This window comes from Salarias fasciatus, chromosome 23, assembly GCF_902148845.1.
Source record: "Salarias fasciatus chromosome 23, fSalaFa1.1, whole genome shotgun sequence".
NCBI classification, from domain to species: Eukaryota; Metazoa; Chordata; class Actinopteri; order Blenniiformes; family Blenniidae; genus Salarias; species Salarias fasciatus.
The window spans coordinates 8,238,502-8,258,334 of NC_043766.1; the positions used below are offsets into that span (position 1 = coordinate 8,238,502).

At 40.9% G+C, this 19,833-nt stretch overlaps 1 protein-coding gene across 1 annotated transcript in view; it reads left to right on the forward strand.

Annotated features, from left to right (window-relative positions):
* The first annotated feature begins 2,003 nt into the window (after positions 1-2,003).
* Positions 2,004-19,833, forward strand: part of nr5a2 (nuclear receptor subfamily 5, group A, member 2) — a 72,854-nt gene continuing 55,024 nt past the window's right edge. The window contains exons 1-4 of the mRNA XM_030083466.1: positions 2,004-2,648; positions 5,839-5,957; positions 9,526-9,667; positions 17,227-17,936. Coding sequence (XP_029939326.1) covers positions 2,567-2,648; positions 5,839-5,957; positions 9,526-9,667; positions 17,227-17,936 — 1,053 coding nt within the window. The 5' untranslated portion in view covers positions 2,004-2,566. The remainder of the gene's footprint in view (positions 2,649-5,838; positions 5,958-9,525; positions 9,668-17,226; positions 17,937-19,833) is intronic.

The following is a 19,833-nucleotide window of genomic DNA, read 5'->3' on the forward strand; positions in this document are numbered from 1 at the left end:
CTAGTCCAGAAGAGTGCAGTCCTCAGAACCGCTAAGACACTGAACAGGAACCTCAAACCCCCAGGCCTCTGGCAGAGGACCTGAACTGGTCTACATGCCATCCTACAAAGATGACAGGGTGGTTTATTTTTATTTATTCTTTTTATTAAAATGGTATTTGAAGAATATGAGGAAAAAAAGAAAGCATATAATTGCATCTAATATACTGTACCTATTTTTAAAGGATATGTCAGTAAGACAAGAAGGCCTGTATAATGAGTGCTTTCATGTCAACAAACACTCATGTTACTGTGTTAAAGAAGACAAAAATTCAACAAAAGAGGGGTTGACATTAAAAGTGTGTCTGCACAGGTGTCTGTGCTCAGTTTGTATTGCGATTTAACAGCTGCAGCTGATGTTGGTGTATTTGCAGGATGAGGCACTCAACTCTTACCATAAATTCAATTTCTTTTTTATATTGAGTTAAAACAATAACAATAAAATAAAATGATGCTTGTTGTGACCATAAAAGCGGTGAAGTAAAATCAACAGCTCAACAGGGTCAGAGTCTGTGTCTGATCAGTTAAACCATTCGCTTTGCAGCAGTCACACTTTGCCAAGTTTTGAATACCTGCATGGCATGACATTATTTGTTCTGCTTTAGAAATGCAACGGGTTTTTTTTCTTCTTTTAAAGCGCATAGTGTTCTCACTCACTCTTAAAAATAAATTCAAATACGTTTTGAATTTTCCACATTAAATTCTATTCAGTTATTGATCTCTTAATATTAGAATTAACAATACACTATGAGGAGAGAGTTCTTTCTTCCGTCATTCCTATACCGTGATTTTATGTTGATAACGTATGGTGTGTAATTAACAATAATCCTTTTCAAGTTAATTTTAACATATGGACGTCAGAGCTTGTATGTTTGGAGCGCGCCCTCTGCAAGCCCTGCAGGGGTGTCTGGAGGCTTTTCTGTCTGTGAATACGATGCAGCTGTGTGAACTTTAAAAAGGTGCCCCTTTGTTGTATGTTTTGGGCCGAGCGTGGCATGTTAGGGTCTTTCTTTTTTTCCTTTTCTTTTCTTTTTTTCCCTTCTTTTTTGTTATTGTGCGTGTCTTTGTGTGCTTCATGAACTGGCAAATTGGCCCGACACTCTGACGTCAGATCACTAATTGATCCCTGCTCAACCAATTACTGATAATAATTCAAAAGCATAATTTATTGCGTAAGGGGGGAAGGGTGATTAGATCCGAAAGTAAAGGCCATTTAAAGCCGGAGGCGGGTGCTGCTCACGTTTCTCCAAAACGAAAAAAAGAAAAAAAGAAAACCTGAACAAATCATCCAAAAGAAAAAAAAAACTATTAATGCGCAGCAGCTTGATTTTTTTTTCTTAATTTGTTTTGTGGGGCGTGATTTCGAATTCTTCAGTCCTTCACTTGCATTTTGAATTAAGAAAGAAAGAAAGAATTTGAAAATGAACTTGTCCTAAATTCAAGCTGTCTGACATAAAAAAAAAACTGCAACCATTAAATCTACACTGCATGACGCAAATAACGCCGTAGAATGTATGCAATTATGCATAAGGATAAACACTTTTGTCTAAGTAAGTAAGTAAATAAATAATAAATAAATAAAAATATCATCGTGGAGGGCATGTGAACCTGCGCACGTGTGCCTTCATATGCTGCTATAGGCTGCCACATACCTTGCGCTCTGCCTTGGCACTCCGCGCGCTCATGGGGAGTCTGCTCTCCCATACAGTTGCATCACCTCTCTTGATATTCTTGTTCTCCCTCCGCTTTTAAAGCCCATCATTAACGGGATTTAACAGCTGAGATGTTGGAGAGAGATGGAACTGGAGGGTTTGAGGTGATGTTCCCCGGTCTCCTCACCTGATTGGATGGCAGAGGGATGATGTCAGTCGACCGCATGCGCCCCGGATTGGAGAGAGTGGAGTAAACAAAGCCGCGAGGAGGAGAGGTCTCCACATCTCCACACGGTCCGACAGACACACTGAATCCGACTTTACGCATAGGAGAGTGCAGCCCCGGCAGCGCGTGCCTCTCCGCTCCAGGCTGAAAGTTACTTTGACAGTTTGGCGTTAATGGGTGACGCGCTTTTAAGGCTTTTGGAAACGATGAACCATCGTCTTTTTGACCTGGACTTTGTGTAGTGATCTCTATTAAGTTGAAAGTGAATCCCTAACTCAGAGCGCAACTGCTTTCAAACTATCGAAGGACTCATTCGTGTGCGTGTGTGTTTGTGTGTGCGTGCGTTTGTGTGTGTGTTTCTGTTATTGCCAAGTTCTTGCGCAAATGCCAAAAAAGCAAATATCAAATCAGCCGGTGAAGTTGACTTAAGCTGACACATCGACAATGCAACCCGGCGTCAGTCGCTCGTTTCAGGCTTGATCTACCGAACATGGTACGATAATCGGAACACACTGAGGGACGAGCAGTCAGAAATAGAGAGCGCAGATATTTAGGACACTCCGTGGTGTGGTTGTGCGAACCGCTGCCTCTCGCGCCCAGGTGTCCCGCCGTGCGGTGCGGAGTCTCCAGCTCAGGCCGGCAGAGCTGACATGCTGCCTAAAGTCGAGACTGAATCCCTGGGACTCTCTCGATCGTATGGGGAACAGGGGCACATGCCAAGGAACATGCAAGGTAAGAGCTGTCATTCATGTGGTTGCCGGAGACGGATTCCTCGCTTTGCACTTTGGTGACTTTACGGAGCGTCTCGGGCTGAAAGTCTAACCCACGAAAACTTCAGAACTCGCGCCTATTGCCTTTCTGCAAACATTGTGAAAACAGCCGCTGACCGTCACCTTTTGGGATTACATTAAATGATTTGGCGTGTATTTAATTCTTCTTTGCAGTATTTCTTAAAAACACTCCTACTACCTTTTCAAATATTCTTCTGTTGGGTTCGCTTAATCTCCGCGTTGTTGCCGTCCAGATTTTTTTTTTTTTTATTTAATTTTGTGAGAGGTGAGAAAAAGTAGCGTGTCATAATTGGGTTATATTTTTCTTTGGCTTGACCAGTGATCAAACAGTTATTATACACAGCTGTCACTCGCAATGCGATTGTTACACTGGCGACTGGCGCGTAAAAAGTGAGACAGGTGTTCCGTAGATTTTACTTTATAATTCTCTTTGTTTTTGCAATACTTGTCAACATATTAATAAATATAGCGGATCTAATCATGATCATGTGCCTATAAAAGTGTTTACGACTGTTGCGAATATACCAGGAAGCCAAACTTGCAGAGCAGAAGTTTGATTTTGAGATTCAGCCATGGACTCCAACATACAAACTTTAATTTATGAAGCATGCTTATTCCAGTAAAAAAAATATATGATTGTGGAATTTTGAATAATTAGAAATTATGTAAGAACTTAATGTAACCTATTTGACATTTTAGCACAATGCTCACATTTCTGTTTTACAGTTTTGTTTTGTTGTTACACATTTAAAAGTAATAAAAAAAACAAGAAAATAAGGATGCAGTGATTTCATTTGTAGTGCTTGGTTTGATAAACTGAATATTTCCCCCTTCACTCTAAGAGTGGAGAAAATACAATAAATACTTTGTAGGGTGCAAAATTATTAATTTTAAATACGCGTGGATTCAGCAAAAATCCCTACTTCCACTCTTTCGACCTTTTGTCTGATTTTAGACGTGACCTTATTTTTTAAAATTTATATATATCTTTAAATAGAATATTTATCTTTAAATCTCTATCTTTATTCTGCAAAGAGGACAGCAGATTAAGAAGAGTGGATTTTAAGGTCTGACTCCCGTGCCAGGATAAACTCGTGTAACCCCCACTCCCCCCTCCACCCTTACCCCCACCCAACCCCCACCCCCACCCCTCTCCCCCGTATTCCACGCATGTCATTCCACAGCAATATAACCCGGCAATCAATTAGCCCGATCCAGGTTTATGGGACACTGATAACACATAGTCACGTTAGGAGTGGCTTTTGAGAAAACCCGTTATCTACACTTTACTGTAGGCTAAAAAAAAAACAACAAAAAACCCGACACGTCCGACTAAGCAGAGATTTATTTTTCGAAGTCATCACTGCGCTTTTTTTAAAATATAAATTTGTGTTGGGATATTGCTTAATCAAGAGGTGAGCAGGTGAGAGAGGTACGTGACCGATGTTTTTCTGCTTCTTCTTCAGCAATGTGACGCGCGCACGCCTTGTAAGTACACAGTAAAACAACGGTGACAGGCTGCTCAATACCTGCACATTAATGCACATCAGAACACTTTTGCTTTCTGTGGTGCAGGTAGGTCTATATATTAGAATTTAAATGTCAAATTTTTTTTCCCAATATAAACTTAAAAAACAGTCAAAGAGAAAATTTTACAGCAGTAAATGCGTGGATGAAACTTGAAAGAGAAATACATTTCTTACATGATAACTTATCAGCAGCCTTACATCAACAGCAATTACTGGCAATTCCTCTTTTGAGCTCAACACCATTCGCAACCGCCTCTACAATGTTTGCTTTTTAATTAAATGTGTCAAAAGCTGCCGTGCGCCGTGTCCACAGGCCCTACACGTCCTCCCGTTTGTGCGAATACGCGCACAGGAAAATTTAGGAAATTCACTTTGAGCTTCAGTGGGGGAAAAGAAGCTCGGTGGAACTTGTTGCTTCAGCAGGAATATGCAGCGCAGATCCCAACAGGACAAAGCCCCAACAAGCTGGAAATCGTGCCTGATTAAAAAAAAAATAATAAAAAAAGGACAGTTTTTTTTTTTCTTTTTGTGGAGGTGACCAGCTCTGCACGCGAAGGCCACTAAATATTTTCATTTTTACAGCCACATTCACTGAGGGGTTTTTTTTCTTCTGTTTGAACCTCTTGTGATTAGGGCTATAAATGCTTTTGTAAGTGTTATAAATGTCATGCTGACTGTTGGCTTATTGCTGCCACGCTCAGCATTACAAACACAAGTTAACCTGCAACAAACCTGTAAAATATTTGTTGTCATTGTATCGAGTCCAATTCAGGAAGGTAAATTATACACATAGATGAAGACATTTCATGCATTTCTGGAACAATTTCATGCTGCATTATTTTAATATTTTTGCTATTGCTAAAATTTATGGTCCTTTGTAAATATTGATTGAAACTTATTAGGAATCTAGAAAAATTATGTCATAGTGGCGCTTGTAAAATTGACGACACGGCACATGCAGGGCATCACATAAATAATCACTGCATTGAAAGCCAATAAATGTATTTGTCTTTAGAATTGTGGGTGTTTCTCAGAGAGGCAAAAAGTGTTGGAGTTGGTTTTGTGTGTGCGCTTTTTTTTTCTAGGCGCCAGCAGAGATAAGGGCTTCTGTGTGTCTTCATTTGTCTGTGGGCGGTAACATTTTTTCTTCTCCAATCCTTAAGTCTAATATCTCTCCATTTCCCCCAGCGATTTCACGACTTAGATACATGCATATTTATGAAGCTCACTTTCAAGAGCTGTTTTTTATTTATTTATTTATTTATTTTTTGGGGGGCTTCAGTCTGCGACGAATGTTGAGGAAGAGAGGGCAGTGAAACGGGGAACTAAACGCTTTTTAATTCCTCTACAGAAATTGACAAATCATCGTCTTCACACACTCAAATTAAACCTCTGCAAATCTTGAAAGAAGTTTGAGAAAGGCCACTCGGTTGCAACGCGTGGTTAACCGTGGTTCATTCTAATGGATGGAAGCAGACTTTTGAGAGAGAGAGAGAGAGAGAGAGAGAGAGAGAGAGAGAGAGAGAGAGAGAGAGAGAGAGAGAGAGAGATTGCACAGCACTAAAAGAGACTTCTCTGTGTGTGTCCGCCTGCTCTTTGCAGCCCCCCAGTTAAAAATGATGGACTACTCCTACGATGAAGACCTGGACGAGATGTGTCCCGTGTGCGGAGACAAGGTTTCAGGATATCACTACGGACTGCTGACCTGCGAAAGTTGCAAGGTTGGTGAGAATATGGAAAGAATATCTCACTGTGTAGCGTTCAGCTGTACTCCTCTGTCACAAGCTGCCTTAGTTGCAGGCTCATTATTGGCCCCTGATTGAATTAAGTGATGGTTTGACAGGGTGTCATGATTTGTAGTTCCACAAGTGTTTCTGATTTAAGAGAAGGAGAGGACTACGTTTCCTCAGACATGAGAAATTTATTATGGTTTATATGAATGATTTTGTTGTACTAAATTTACTAAATTTTGAGAAATTCACAGAGATTTTGTTGCAGAAGTGCAGATCTCCAACAGGACATGCATTCACTTTTTCAACCCATCTGTAGCAATGCACTTTTTTTTTCTGGAGCATTTTCTGCATGCTCTGCATCAAAAGGGACACTTCTAAGTAACAAGTGTAGAGCAAAGTTCCTCACCAGTAACATTACAGGAAAGCCAACAGTAAAGAGGCAAAGGGTCAGACATATTGTTGTGACAGTTGATCTAACAAACTCTTCCTGTGTGTCAGAGGATTTTCCAAAGAGTAGGACCCCCCCCCCCCCCCCCCCCCCCCTTCAAAAAAAAAGTAATATTCAAATGCATGGACTGGCCTTTTTGTGTAATTTATGTAACTAGCAGTCAGGAGGAAGTCGGGGGATTAAACCCAAAGAAGTAAAGTACACAATAGTAATGTCTCTGTTTGTTGAAGCTTGAGCCTCACTGTCTGAAACTCTCATCACAAGTTCATTAAGATCTGTCAGGCCATGAAATGTTTCCATTGACAGGTTAATAATGAGGGCTCTGAAGCAAACCGTTACAGACAAATTTGATCTCTCTCAACAACTTATTTGTCCCGTTCTGCTACTTTCGTCTGTTCTCCTTCACACTTATCTATCAGCCTTTGCCTTTGGTTCAGTAAAGCTGTCGACACAGAATTAAGCGAGAGACAAACGTCTCTGTGTTAACACTATTCGGTGTAAAATTGCAGTTTACAGTGTTGATGTGGCAGTGCACATTTTTTGCCTATGTGGTCATTATTCAAAGCAGATGTTATAGATTTTATCCCATATTATGACCTTGAAATGCTAAGCATTTGCTTGAAGAGAGACGTCAGTGGCATCTCTGCTGCTTTTCAGCCTCAGCACTGACATGTGTTGGTTATCCAGTCTGTCCACACTTTTTTTTTTTTCCTGTTCTCTCGAAACACCGGTGGTGTGTGTGTTTCTCTGTGTGTGAGCACATACGCAATATAGATGCAGAGGTGTTACATGGAGTGCAGTATATCCCCGTTAAAACGTTAATCATATTGGTAAGCACTTGGAGCCTGTTATTGATTGTCTCTGAAAGGTAGTCTGTGCAGTGAAAGTATGACCATCAGGGAAGCACTGATACATCAGTCTGCTGACATCTAACAGGTTCATTTTGACATTCAGTGTACCAAACGGTGCAGAAGCTTTTGCTACGTGCTCCAGACGTTCCTCCAAAGCAAACCTGCATAAAGACAGCAGTTGAATAAAAAAATATTTGCTGTTGAAATTAAATTATAACCATTTTAGGTTTGGCTGTAATGTACCAGAAGGAAAAGTATTTCAGAAGTTTATATAAGATTTTATCTGTTTCTTTTTTGAGACATAAAGTATAAACTAGCCTGTATCACGTTCTTTTATCCTGCCCCCCTCCTCTTCCTCTACTCTTTATCCCTCAAAACGCAGCTGTGAATTCGACACATGCTCACTATCAGGGTCAAGTTTTTGCAACTTTAGTTTGGTTGCCAGTTTTGTGCTGGATAGCTCATAGATACGCTCAGACAGAAACAAAGGACAAGCCACAGAAATGTAAAGATTCCTCCTCAAATTCACGTTCACACTCCTCAGACACAGACCAAAGTACATACGTACCTTCTGTTTTTCATACGCATGCACAGTCTTAGTTAACTATTAACTGTGTTCAGAAACCAGCAGCAAAATTATTTAACACGATAGGACAGCATAGCAGCAAAGACAGAAAAGCAGAATCACATTATAATTCCAAAAGGCTATTATTGTTTCCACTGTACAGAGAGCACAGAGGTCAGAAGCATCACATACACTATAAAACAATATAGTCTCTGCAAAAGGAAACAGAAATAATTATAAATTAAGTGAGCCGGTATTGATATGAGTTTCCTTTATTGAGCGTACGGAAGACTTTGCCCAGAGTTCTCAACTGAAGTATATTTCTCTGTCCTTTTTGTTGGTCAATGCCGGCATGCACGTAGTTAAAGGCATTTCCAAGTCGCTGTTGTTGTGCAGAGTCAGTGCAGTGTTTTTATGATGAAATATCAAGGTCAGGGATCCCCACATGCTACTGCTTAGGTATTGTTTGCATTGCTGACTTTCAGTACTTAATAGCAGACAATTATACATTTGTAGGATGTATCTTCTTTATTGCAGATTGAAGAGATTGTCAGTGTGTGAAGGCTCCTAAAGGTGTGTGTGTGTGTGTGTGTGTGTGTGTGTGTGTGTGTGTGTGTGTGTGTGTGTGTGTGTGTGTGTCTGTGTGTGTGTGTGTGTGCGCGTGCAGTCATCCGTACTGTTGCTCATTGTTAATGGAAGTTGTGCTCTCCATCTCACATGACATTGCGTGGTTTTAAGGCTTGTTTGAATTCAGTTTGGTGCAGATATTTATAGCACAAGCTGTGTGCTAAATGGAAAATTGGAGAGAAAGTTTTCTCTGAAGGATGGATTTTTTTTTTTTTTTTTCGGCACTGAAAAGTCAATAATCCAAAACCGGGTGCAGTTTTTTTTTTTTTTTTTTTTTTTTTTTTTGACAGATCAGGCAATGCAGATTGTCAATTAAATTTCTGTTTGGTGAGATATTCACTATTGACAGCAGCTCGTTCTTTTTTATTTTTATTTTATTTTAAAGAGCAGGTTTAAGGATTCTCCTCCTAGGTTATGGATCTAGAATACGTTAATATCATCTTCCCTTCGTTTGATTTTTGCTGCTGCTGCCGATAATAAATTCCATGTTGCAGGTATGAATCTCTGTAATCCCGGAACTGTGAATTATGGATATAATTTATTGGATTTTTTTGGACTTCTTCACATATTTTTTAAATAATTAAATGGGGAGTTGAAAAAAAAAGATACGTTTTTATGTGAACAGACAATATTGAGAATAGTGAAGTAGTTTTGACAGGAACCAAATTATAACTTACATTCTTCATAAAATAGTTGTAATTCCAGTGAAAACACTGAAAAAAATCTAATTCATAAGGTTTAAGAAATCAACTTAGTAATTTGTAAGATATGTGCATTCACGTGCATTCACGTTGTATTGTGTCCCTGTGTGTCTGTAGTGTATCGTATGAGGTGGTGGAGTATGACCTAAATGACTGTCAAATGTGTGTGTGTGTGTGTGTGTGTGTGTGTGTGTGTGTGTGTGTGTCAGCAGAGAGAGAGAGAGAGAGAGAGAGAGAGAGAGAGAGAGAGAGAGAGTATCCATTAGGCCTGTCCCTCTCCATCTGTCTGGGAGTGTGAATGGGCCAATTACCATCGCATTGCAGGGGTCAAGCAGGTTGACATCTTAATTGGTTCTCTCTGCAGGGCTTCTTCAAGCGCACCGTCCAGAACAACAAGCGTTACACATGTATAGAGAACCAGAGCTGCCAGATTGACAAGACCCAGAGAAAACGCTGCCCATACTGCCGCTTCCAGAAGTGCCTCACCGTCGGCATGAAGCTAGAAGGTAGGGGAGCGTTTTGGATTTTTACACTTTCAGTTTTTGGCTGTTGGCAGAATGTGTTGAAGTGACATGTCTATATTCTCTGAATCAATTTAGTTTCAGGTGATGATGTGATAATTCAGAGTGGCAAAGAGTGGATAACTCAACAATTTGTAGTGCATGTTGTGTCATACTGGAAAGATTGTTATCCTTCAAAATAGAATCTTTCATAAAAACAAGTCACACTGTTGCCCTAAAGGAGAAACAATGCTTTTACATTTTGCAATCAAATCCAACAAGCCACTGTAGTTTTGGATTCAAGCTCAAAGGTTGAGATACCGTGTGAAAAAAAGTCCAAAAAGTCTTTGAAGACATTTTATTAATTCTCGATCCAGCAAAATGAATGTTGTCAATTATAAGTTGAAAACTTGCAGTGAAAAAGACACTAAGGTATGATTAATTACTCCAACATTGTTATGGTGTGTTTAATACAGAAAAGCACAGCGTATCAATAATCTGCTCATATATCTTTTATGTAGTCATATTGTAATGAATGTCCGTTTTATTGTGGTTGTTTTTATAAGTTTAGTAAACCCATCCACTGCTTTCTTTAACTAAACAGGGTCTGTGCTCCTGACAGCAATGAACAACCTCCAAGCTCAGTTTCAGGAGAATTTTTTTGCAAATATATATTTCACTGAGGAATAATGATATATCTTTTCTTTTTTTTAGTACACAATTGAATTTTTTTGTGATGAATTCCATGACTAGTTTTTCTCTCCTCTGGGGTCGAAAGAGTAAACACCACTCACTACAATGTAGTCTAAAACTTAAAATGCACACATTCAGGAAAAACAGATGCAGGCACCGTTACTGCCTTCTCTACACAGCATCTTATATTATTTTCAAGATATGATGCCTGCTTGCAATTACAGTTTCTGAAAGTTGTAGAGGAAAAAATTAGAGCATGGAGAGGCCAAAATTAGTGGTTGACTGCTTCTGGACGTCCACAGAGGTGTTTTAAAAATCTCCAGTAAAGTTTCAGTGAAACGACAGGGCCTGTCTTTTTCCATGAATTCAGAGCTGCGCCGAGTTAATCACAGGACACCAACTTTCTTCTGGAAACGCATAGTGCAAATATGGTCAATTTGCACGGTTGGACGGTTTCCGCTAAAATTGAAATATCGTTGTTCGGTAAAGGTTAACACCTGCCCTAACAGCATGAATATCTGTATAACAGTAGATTATTATATTTATTTAAGCATTTAAGAGTGAATATATCTTTTGTCAAAAATGTACACCAAAACCTTGTAAAGTGAAACTAGTAATAGCAACCTGTGCGCTGAGGTCCAACGCTGCTTATTAGTATTTGAGATGGGGTCAGGGGGAGTTAGGAGCTATCTGGTAGCTGCTGTGCACTCACACTTGCCAGACAAAGTAATAGATAAAATATTAGACTTGGCGGCAGGGTGAGAATGGTAATGATGATACTTTTGGCTGGTGGTTCCGAGGTCTCTTTGTTTAATTTGAACACAGCTCAGGAGCTTATTCAAATACGGCTATTCAGAAGTGACAGGACAGCAGACGAGAAACAGTCCTCCGCTGCTCAAAGATAATATTTAAAATAACAGGTTTTTCCACACGTTACTTGACAAGTTTTAATTTAGAGTGCCTCGTTTTGGAACGAATAAAGGGACCTTACACTTACTTTTTAGATTAAGGTCAAATTGAGGATATCTTAGGTGCAGTTTACAGTTTAATAAATGTTTTTCTTTTGAAAAGGAAAATCCGATGTTATAGTACACCTATGGTTTCAGGCTCGCATTGTGACAACCCGGATCATTTAAAGTAAATTTGAACTAAGCTCAAAATCAAAGGGTGTCTGACAAGATTTCAGTGAATTGAGAAAAGTTTATGAGTCGGAGGGAAAAAAAAGACCTCTGTGATATGAAAGTATAACAAAGACAGCCTAACTAAAATCTTTCCGGAGGCTTCTCCCTTTACCTGCCATGTGCTGTGTAATTAATTGCTGTTAATTGTGAAAGGCCGCTGGGCAAAATGTCCCGGCCTGTCATTTTCCAGCTGACACGGGCGGGGAGGGGTTAGCGTTTGATTTGTTTTGCTGGTGGTAACTTTCAGCTTGGGGGCAAGACAGGCCCTGCAGCAGTCTGTCAGGGGCCAGAAGCTCCGGTGGGCGACTCCTGCCACAACCAGTAAAGACCTCCCATATAGGGAGGTTGACAAACCTAACCGTGCACACACACTGCGCTCACACATACAGGCTCTCACTGGTAAACACATACATATATTCATCAGAAATATTCAACCCCAAAAAAATGTTCAGAAGGCCACGGGCAAGAGGCTGTCATTTTATCAAACATAAATGTGTAGAACAGTAACAGCGAAAAGGAGGCTTTTTCACTCATGCGCGTCGTTTTCATTTCATTGCACAGCAGTGTGCAGCAACATGATTTTAAGGTATCAAGTGGAAACCGAATGCGGGGAACATTTGTAAGATGACTCAAACCAAGTTTCCACATTGTTGCCTTTTAAGCAATGTTCAGCTTCTTAATACTTTCTTAAACAAGTGAGTCAATGTGAGTAAAACTTTTACATTTCTTGTACGTTTAAGTGTGCGTGGTAATGCTAAAACTGAGGGACGCTGGAGGAGTCAGGCGAAATGGTAAATAAGATGATGTCGGAATGTTATCTTGGCTGAATGACAAAATATAAACTGTAAACCTGCAAGGCCTGACTAACCGCAACAAGGTTTAAACCTCTGGCAGCACATGTGCTCATCTGTGTGCTTTTGACACAGCAGGCGAGATTATGATTCCCCAAATAATGATCAGTGTGTAAAATTAAAAATCTGTTACGTCTTTGAAAGTGAATGCCAGACCAAATTTTATCCTAAAAACATACTTTCAGGTTAATCTGGATATTAATTTAATCTATAATCTGAAGCATGTATTGTCCGCTGAAAATTAAGAGACTTAATTGTTTTGTTTGGAAATTGAACACACACACACACACACACACACACACACACACACACACACACACACACACACACACACACACACACACACACACACACATTTTATTCAACTTAACGTTGGTGTTGTTGTTTTGATTTATCATTTCCAATTACTTTTCAGGGTCAGTTGGTTCGTTGTGTTATAACACATTACACACATTAGAAAAAAAACAACACACATGCAAACTGGCAGCCATACACTCACTTCACCTTTTACACATACATGCTATCGTCCTTTAAACCAGCTCGCTGCTTGGTATGCAACCAGCACTGACTCATTGAGAAAAAGAGAAAAAAAAAACAAGGATTTGTTCCATTACAACGTCATTCACTAAAACTGTTGAAGCGTGCCGCATCTGAACAGCTCCCACTGGCATGATTTTCTTTCCTGCTCGCTAGTATGTGCCTTGCATCATATGCTTCACTGAACTGCCTAATATTTTCTTCACAAGTGTGTTGTCTATAACAGTCCACATCGGTAGCGATACCACGAGTCTGAAAATTCTTCACTTGCACTCGTCGCCATTCAGGGAAACAGAAGCCGCATAATGCTCTGAAATGATATGGAACAATTTTGTTAATGCCGTGTGGCTCCTGAAAAATTGGGACAATGTCACCATTTGTTCAGACACAAAGCATAAGAGGCAGATTCTGTATTCCACTGATAAAAGGCTGATTGCTTAACAGTTCATATGCTGAGTCCCAGATAACATCTGTTGTGTCTAACAGCAGCAGTCTGCCCTGTCTTGTTGACAAAAACAAATAAAAAAAATGATAAATTAATTGCCCATTTTTCCACATAAATGAGCAAAAACAAAATTTATTTGAACTTCACATCAAGGCACACAAGGACAAGTCCTAAATTAATCCTTATTTATCACATTTTCCGACAGCTTTTGATTTTCATTCAGTCACTTAATTGATTATTTATTAATTGGTACCAATTCAAAACCACCAAAGAGCCATTCAGCTTAAATTAGCAGGAGTAACTGAGTGTTTGTATATTCCTCACTGCATCCCTCTCCCTCTGCTTTTAAATTTCCTCTCTGTCTCCATCTTTTCCACTCTGATTTGTCTTCCATCAGCCTCCGAGTACCTACGGTAGAAGCCAGGGAGCTGTCCCATTACTTATGCATAGGTATCATAGGTATTCATGTGTGTGCATGGGATAGGGCGCATCCAGAGCAGGGGCCGGGGCCCCGACATGACAAACAGGGTGTCAGCAAGGCTCCGCGGGACCCATTAATATGCCGGCAGCCGACAGGGATCTTCACCTACGCACGCTTAATATTCCTGTATATTAAACAACCATAAATCAGAGGATATAAGCACTGAGGGCTGTGGTTGTGAGGTGTTAGTGTGTCTACGTCTGTGTGTGTGTGTGTGTGTGTGTGTGTGTGTGTGTGTGTGTGTGTGTGTGTGTGTGTGTGTGTGTGTGTGTGTGTGTGTGTGTGTGTGTGTGTGTGTATGTGTGTGCCTGTTTGTGTTTGTTCACGTTGGGGATGTTGAAGTCTGGGTCTGTTTGGGAATTTATGGATGATGTGCGCCCAGTTCGTGCATTTGTGTGACTCTGCTGTCACGCATTAAGAGAGGGTAACTCGGAGTGTAAGGCAGCATCAGCCTCTTAGCCTGGCTTTAGCCCGAAAGCCACACTCCGAACCCACAATATCACATCAAATCCGACTCGTTGCACATGAACCAAAGTTTCTACTCATAAATTTGAAGATAATTTAAAAAAAAAAAAGAAATCACTTCTCTTGTGATATTCTCCCTGATTTAGCAATTCACTCAGCTCACAATTCTTTTATATAGTTTACAGTTTCTGTCAATGTAATTTTTAAATTTCAATTTTGAGGGTGGAATTTTACTGCTTTAAATGCTGTCCAAACAACCTCTGTCTGTCAAGAACATTCCTCCTTTTGTCTTACGTTTCTTGTAGATGAAGCTTTAGTTTCCATATAAGCGATCATCTTGTTACCTATATAGTTTATAATGTATTGGACACACAGGTATATTTGAACAAAACACACTGCAACCTGTTATGAAAAATAAGTTCAAACACTGTTTGGCTTCAGTCACATGGAAAATTGTTTTTTGATGTGATAAACTTCGTTGAAGTGTGATTTGTGATTGCAGTTTGACTTATTTTAACCTCTTAAAGTGACATGATCATAATCCCTTGACTGTGCAGTATCAAACCCCTCATAGCTTCTCCACCTTATTCAAACACACACACACACACACACACACACACACACACACACACACACACACACACACACACACACACACACACACACATTCTTCTTCTCTCCTAATACACAGGCATGCACTGTCCCTCATTCCCCTCTTCCCCTCCCCCTTCGATAATAATCTGTGTTACAAGAATGCAAATCACCTTGTTTAATTAGAGACAAAGAATCTGTGTGTGTGTGTGTGTGCGCGTACATGTGTGTGTGCATGCAATCTGCAACCCTGCCCCCCTGAATCCCTGTATTCATGATGTGATGTGGTTCCCTGGGTCTTAGGCAGGCAAGAGAGGCAGTCAGAGCTTAATTTTTTTCCCCAGTAGGGCCAACTATTAGTTTCTCAGCACATTAATTACGCTGTTGTGGAGAATCATTAATAGTTAAAGTCTCCCTACAATAATGTATAATGGATACATTTGACAGGGCTCTTGATTTCTTCTTTTTTTGCTTTTAACATATGATCAAATTTTAAAGGTCATGATAATCCCCGAGCCTGGGTGAAATGGGTACTGCATGGAAGTTGACCTCAAGCAAGCTAAGAACTGATTGTGTGCATGTGTGTGTGTGTGTGTGTGTGTGTGTGTGTGTGTGTGTGTGTGTGTGTGTGTGTGTGTGCATGAATTACACACCATTTAAGAAGTAAAGAATTCCCCAAAGTATCTGGCTGGCTCCCGTCTCTGTGTTTGTCGTCTTCTCCATGTTGACCATATGATGACTGTGTATGTTTTCTGTGACTTGGAGAAGGTCAGTGCTCGGGTGTGAGTCTTGTTGTGTTCGACTCTATATGTGTGTGCATACGTGTTTGTGTGCTTGGAGCATGTGCGTGCATGTGCACGTGTGTGTGTGCTCCTCTTGCTCAGATCAGTGACAGACACTTTTGTGACGGAGGTCATTAAAATCATTCCCAAGGCAGCTTGGTGTGTGTGTGTGTGTGTGTGTGTGTGTGTGTGTGTGACTTTGGATGGATGTCTGCCCAGCTTTACCCCCAGACTTCAGTCCACCCCCCACCACGCCCTCCACACACCCCCTCTTCAATTTTCTTCCTCTGTTCTTTGATTCATCCGTCAAGACATCACCAGTTGGAGTGGACCCAGGCTGACACGCTTTGTCGTCTGACTGTTCAGTATCTATGAACAGGTCACATCTATGTGCTTTCTTTTTTTATTTTTTTCAACATATTTCATTCAGATATGTGGCTTTTTTCAAAGGAAGACCATAGCAAACACAATAAAGCATAAGTCTATAACATTCTGTAATATTGTTATTAGGGAGCGTTTTTCTGCTGCTTGCAGTCCCAGACGTCCGTTAGCTGGTTGCATGCTGGGCTCTGTGAGGTTCGTCAGAGTAAGAGGTAATTAAGTATGAATAATTAACACCAGTGCCCCCCAACTGAGAGACAGCAGAGCAGCTTCCCCATGGCAGCAGTCGGCCAGATCACACATGGCCCTCGTAGCAGTCCACTGTGTGCCCAGTTTGTTCATTAGAAATACCCGCAGCACAGACTCGTTGTGATCCTCACCACAGGATCCTGCACTGATGGGGGGGAGGCAAAGGGCATCGTGGGTATGTTTGTTTCATCATAAAAAAGAACCCCAATTTATTTACTGTCAGCCTTTTATGCCTTTGGATTTTTTCAAAAGATAAAGTTCCAACTAATTGATAGTGACATTTTAAAGATTTCAGAAACTGTATAGTCTGATAGTATTTTTATAAGTTACACTTTAAAACAAAAATGGAATTTTTTTTGCTAACTTTTTACTAATATCTAACATTCACGGTGTTTCGTTTCTGAGTGAATGACAGATATAGCCAGCTGCCGTCATTCTTGATCATTTGCCAAAGTGATTTGTCGCAGTTTCAGTCTCTGGTCAATGAGTAACACTGATATCTGTTGGATCTGTGGAGTTTTAGAGTCAACAGGTAGCATGTCAAGTGTAATCAGGAAAACCTTTGCCCCACATGCAAGTCACAAATTAGGACTTCAACTTCATGACACCGTGCATCTCTTCAAGTATGCATGTACAATACAAATATATAAAGGTATGAGACTGAAGTGGTTTTTCCTCAACCAGTCTGCCAAGTCAACTGCCAATTTCTCATTGGTGTGTCAAACTCTTTGTCTGCGGAATCGTCACTGTTTAAAACGTTTGATTTAGCAGCAAATGTTTGAAAATGGCAGCATTGTGTTTTACAATATTCTTATGAAAAACAGACAGCATCCTGTTTTGTTTACTGTGTAACTAATATGAGGCTCTTTCTTGTCTCTCTTCTTGTCTGTCCTCCTGTCCACCCTTCAGCTGTGCGTGCAGATCGCATGCGTGGTGGTCGCAACAAGTTTGGCCCGATGTACAAACGTGACCGGGCTCTCAAGCAGCAAAAGAAAGCGCTGATCCGAGCTAACGGCCTGAAGATCGAGGCCATGAGCCAGGTGATGCAGGCTGTGCCCACCGACCTCACTATCTCCTCAGCCATCCAAAACATCCACTCTGCAGCCTCCAAGGGTCTTCCCCTTAGCCACCACCCTGGCCACCACACCAGCCACCACCACCACCATCACCACCATCACGCCACCGCCCTGCCCCCCACAGACTACGACCGCAGCCCATTTGTCACCTCACCAGTCAGCATGGCGATGCCACCACATGCTGGCAGCCTGCAGGGCTACCAGGCCGCCTATGGACACTTCCAGGGCACACGCACCATCAAGTCTGAATACCCAGACCCATACACCAGTTCACCAGAGTCCATCATGGGGTATGCCTACGTTGATGCTTATCAATCAGGCTCCCCGCCCAGCTTCCCTCACTTGATCGTAGAGCTGCTCAAGTGTGAGCCGGACGAGCCGCAGGTGCAGGCCAAGATCTTGGCCTATCTACAACAAGAGCAGGCCAGCCGGGGGAAACACGAGAAGCTCAATACCTTTGGTCTGATGTGCAAGATGGCCGACCAAACACTCTTCTCCATTGTGGAGTGGGCACGCAGCAGCATTTTCTTCCGTGAACTCAAGGTAGGAATGCATGATCTTGTTTGGGTTGTTTTTGTTTTCATGCATATACTGTATAATTCGTTATATTCGCAGTTTCTTCCCTCCCCCATTGTTCCCATCAGTTTCGACAGCATAGTTTTCAACACCACCACAAATCATTAATAAGATATTCTGCTGTTTATTTCAGCGCTAAATCTTTCACCAGATTATCACCCACTATTGACAATAGTTTACACACTCCATGAACATGTATCGCATCCTCTACATTGAATAGACCTCTAGTAGATGCACGAGGGCATTGAGGGGCATGCAAGGGTCCACTTGTTGCTGACATTGTTGTCTCTTCTGCTGCGTGATCAAAATCCAGCAGCCAGTTGTGTTTATTCTGTGGATGACACATCTTTGCTATGGGTTTTTGCAAACTTCGACAATAAGCTTCAGGCACATTTCATGATAACACGGCTCTAGTCTGAGGGCTTCATGTGAGCTGAGTGTCATCTGTGTGAAATATTCCTGACATCCACGTGGGCACACGCTGTGTCATGATGTGGAACATTTGGACTTCATACAGGAGACTGAGTCACAGCAATAGATAATCGTTTGCTTTTGTAAATGTAACTTTTAGATCTTCTAATCCTTCAGGGTTTTTTTTTTTTTTTGGGAGGGGGTATTGCTTTTCATATTTTTGCCACAACTATATATATATATTCCAACAAGTCTCTCAACGACACAATAAATTATTTATCACAGGCAGTCCCAGATGACCACTAGTCCACCTTTACCTCATTGTAAAATGTCATAATTCCCACTCCTGTTCAACGCCGAGCCCAGAAGGGAGTTTCTGGTGTGTGTTTGTGTGCTCCCATCGTTATTTGCGCTGAATGAAGGTTAATGTTGGGTACTGCATGAAAAGCATTTGATTAGTCTGTGCTTCACCTGTTTTTTTTTTTCTTTCCCTCTTGTCTGATTCCTTTTTTTCCCCGTTTGTTTCACACGACATTGCCAAAGGCTCAGCTGCATATTCATGGGCCCAGGCCTGTTGAAAAATCTCCTCCAAATATATAATATTATTTTATTTTTCAAAAGAGAAAATAACAGATCAAATAAATGTAATATTAAGAACAGAGCCAATTACAGCGTGGATAAGAGTCCTTGAAAAAACACATGTTGACATTTAGCATGCGCCGCGTCCCCACTATTGACATTTTTGAGATTTTTATTTGCATTCACCCCACATGCATACCACACACACGAGCACACACACAAAGGCTAGGGTGTGGCCTCAGCTAATTATTGTGTGGTTTGCCCATTAAATTCAAATGATCTTTTTTTTTTTTTGCTCCATTGTGAAGCCTCTCTATTTCTCACACCCTCATCCTAATTCAATTATCTCACCCACTTATGTTTGTCACTGCCTGATTTGCTGCTGAATGAGCTGTCATTATGTTTGCCTAATGACTACCCATATTACAGGGGTTTAATATTAATTGAGCAGAGTGCTTGTTACAAAGGTGGAAAATGACCTGTGCTTAATGCAGGAGAATCCTCTTCCTCTGGCTGAAAAACCATCGCGTGGTTCTCTCGCATAGGCTTCATTGGTTTTTAGGGGGTGGGACTGTGTTTCATTCAAGTGAGGAAGATAATTAAACCTAAACCACTTCCCCTATTTTTAAAGAGTCATCTACAGCACAAGGGGATTGACAAATAATGTGCGAGCTGTGCCTCTGACAGATTTTCCCACACACTCCACAGGCCTCTCGTCTGTGTTTGCTTGTAACTACCGGGATGACTGCTGGGCAGAAATTAGTGTTGGAGATGACTGAAGAGCTCTCTCATTTGTCAAATACAGATATTGATCTACTTTTTGGGCATTTGGGGGTTTTGAAATATAGCCTGAAATTTGCTGCTGTATAAATGT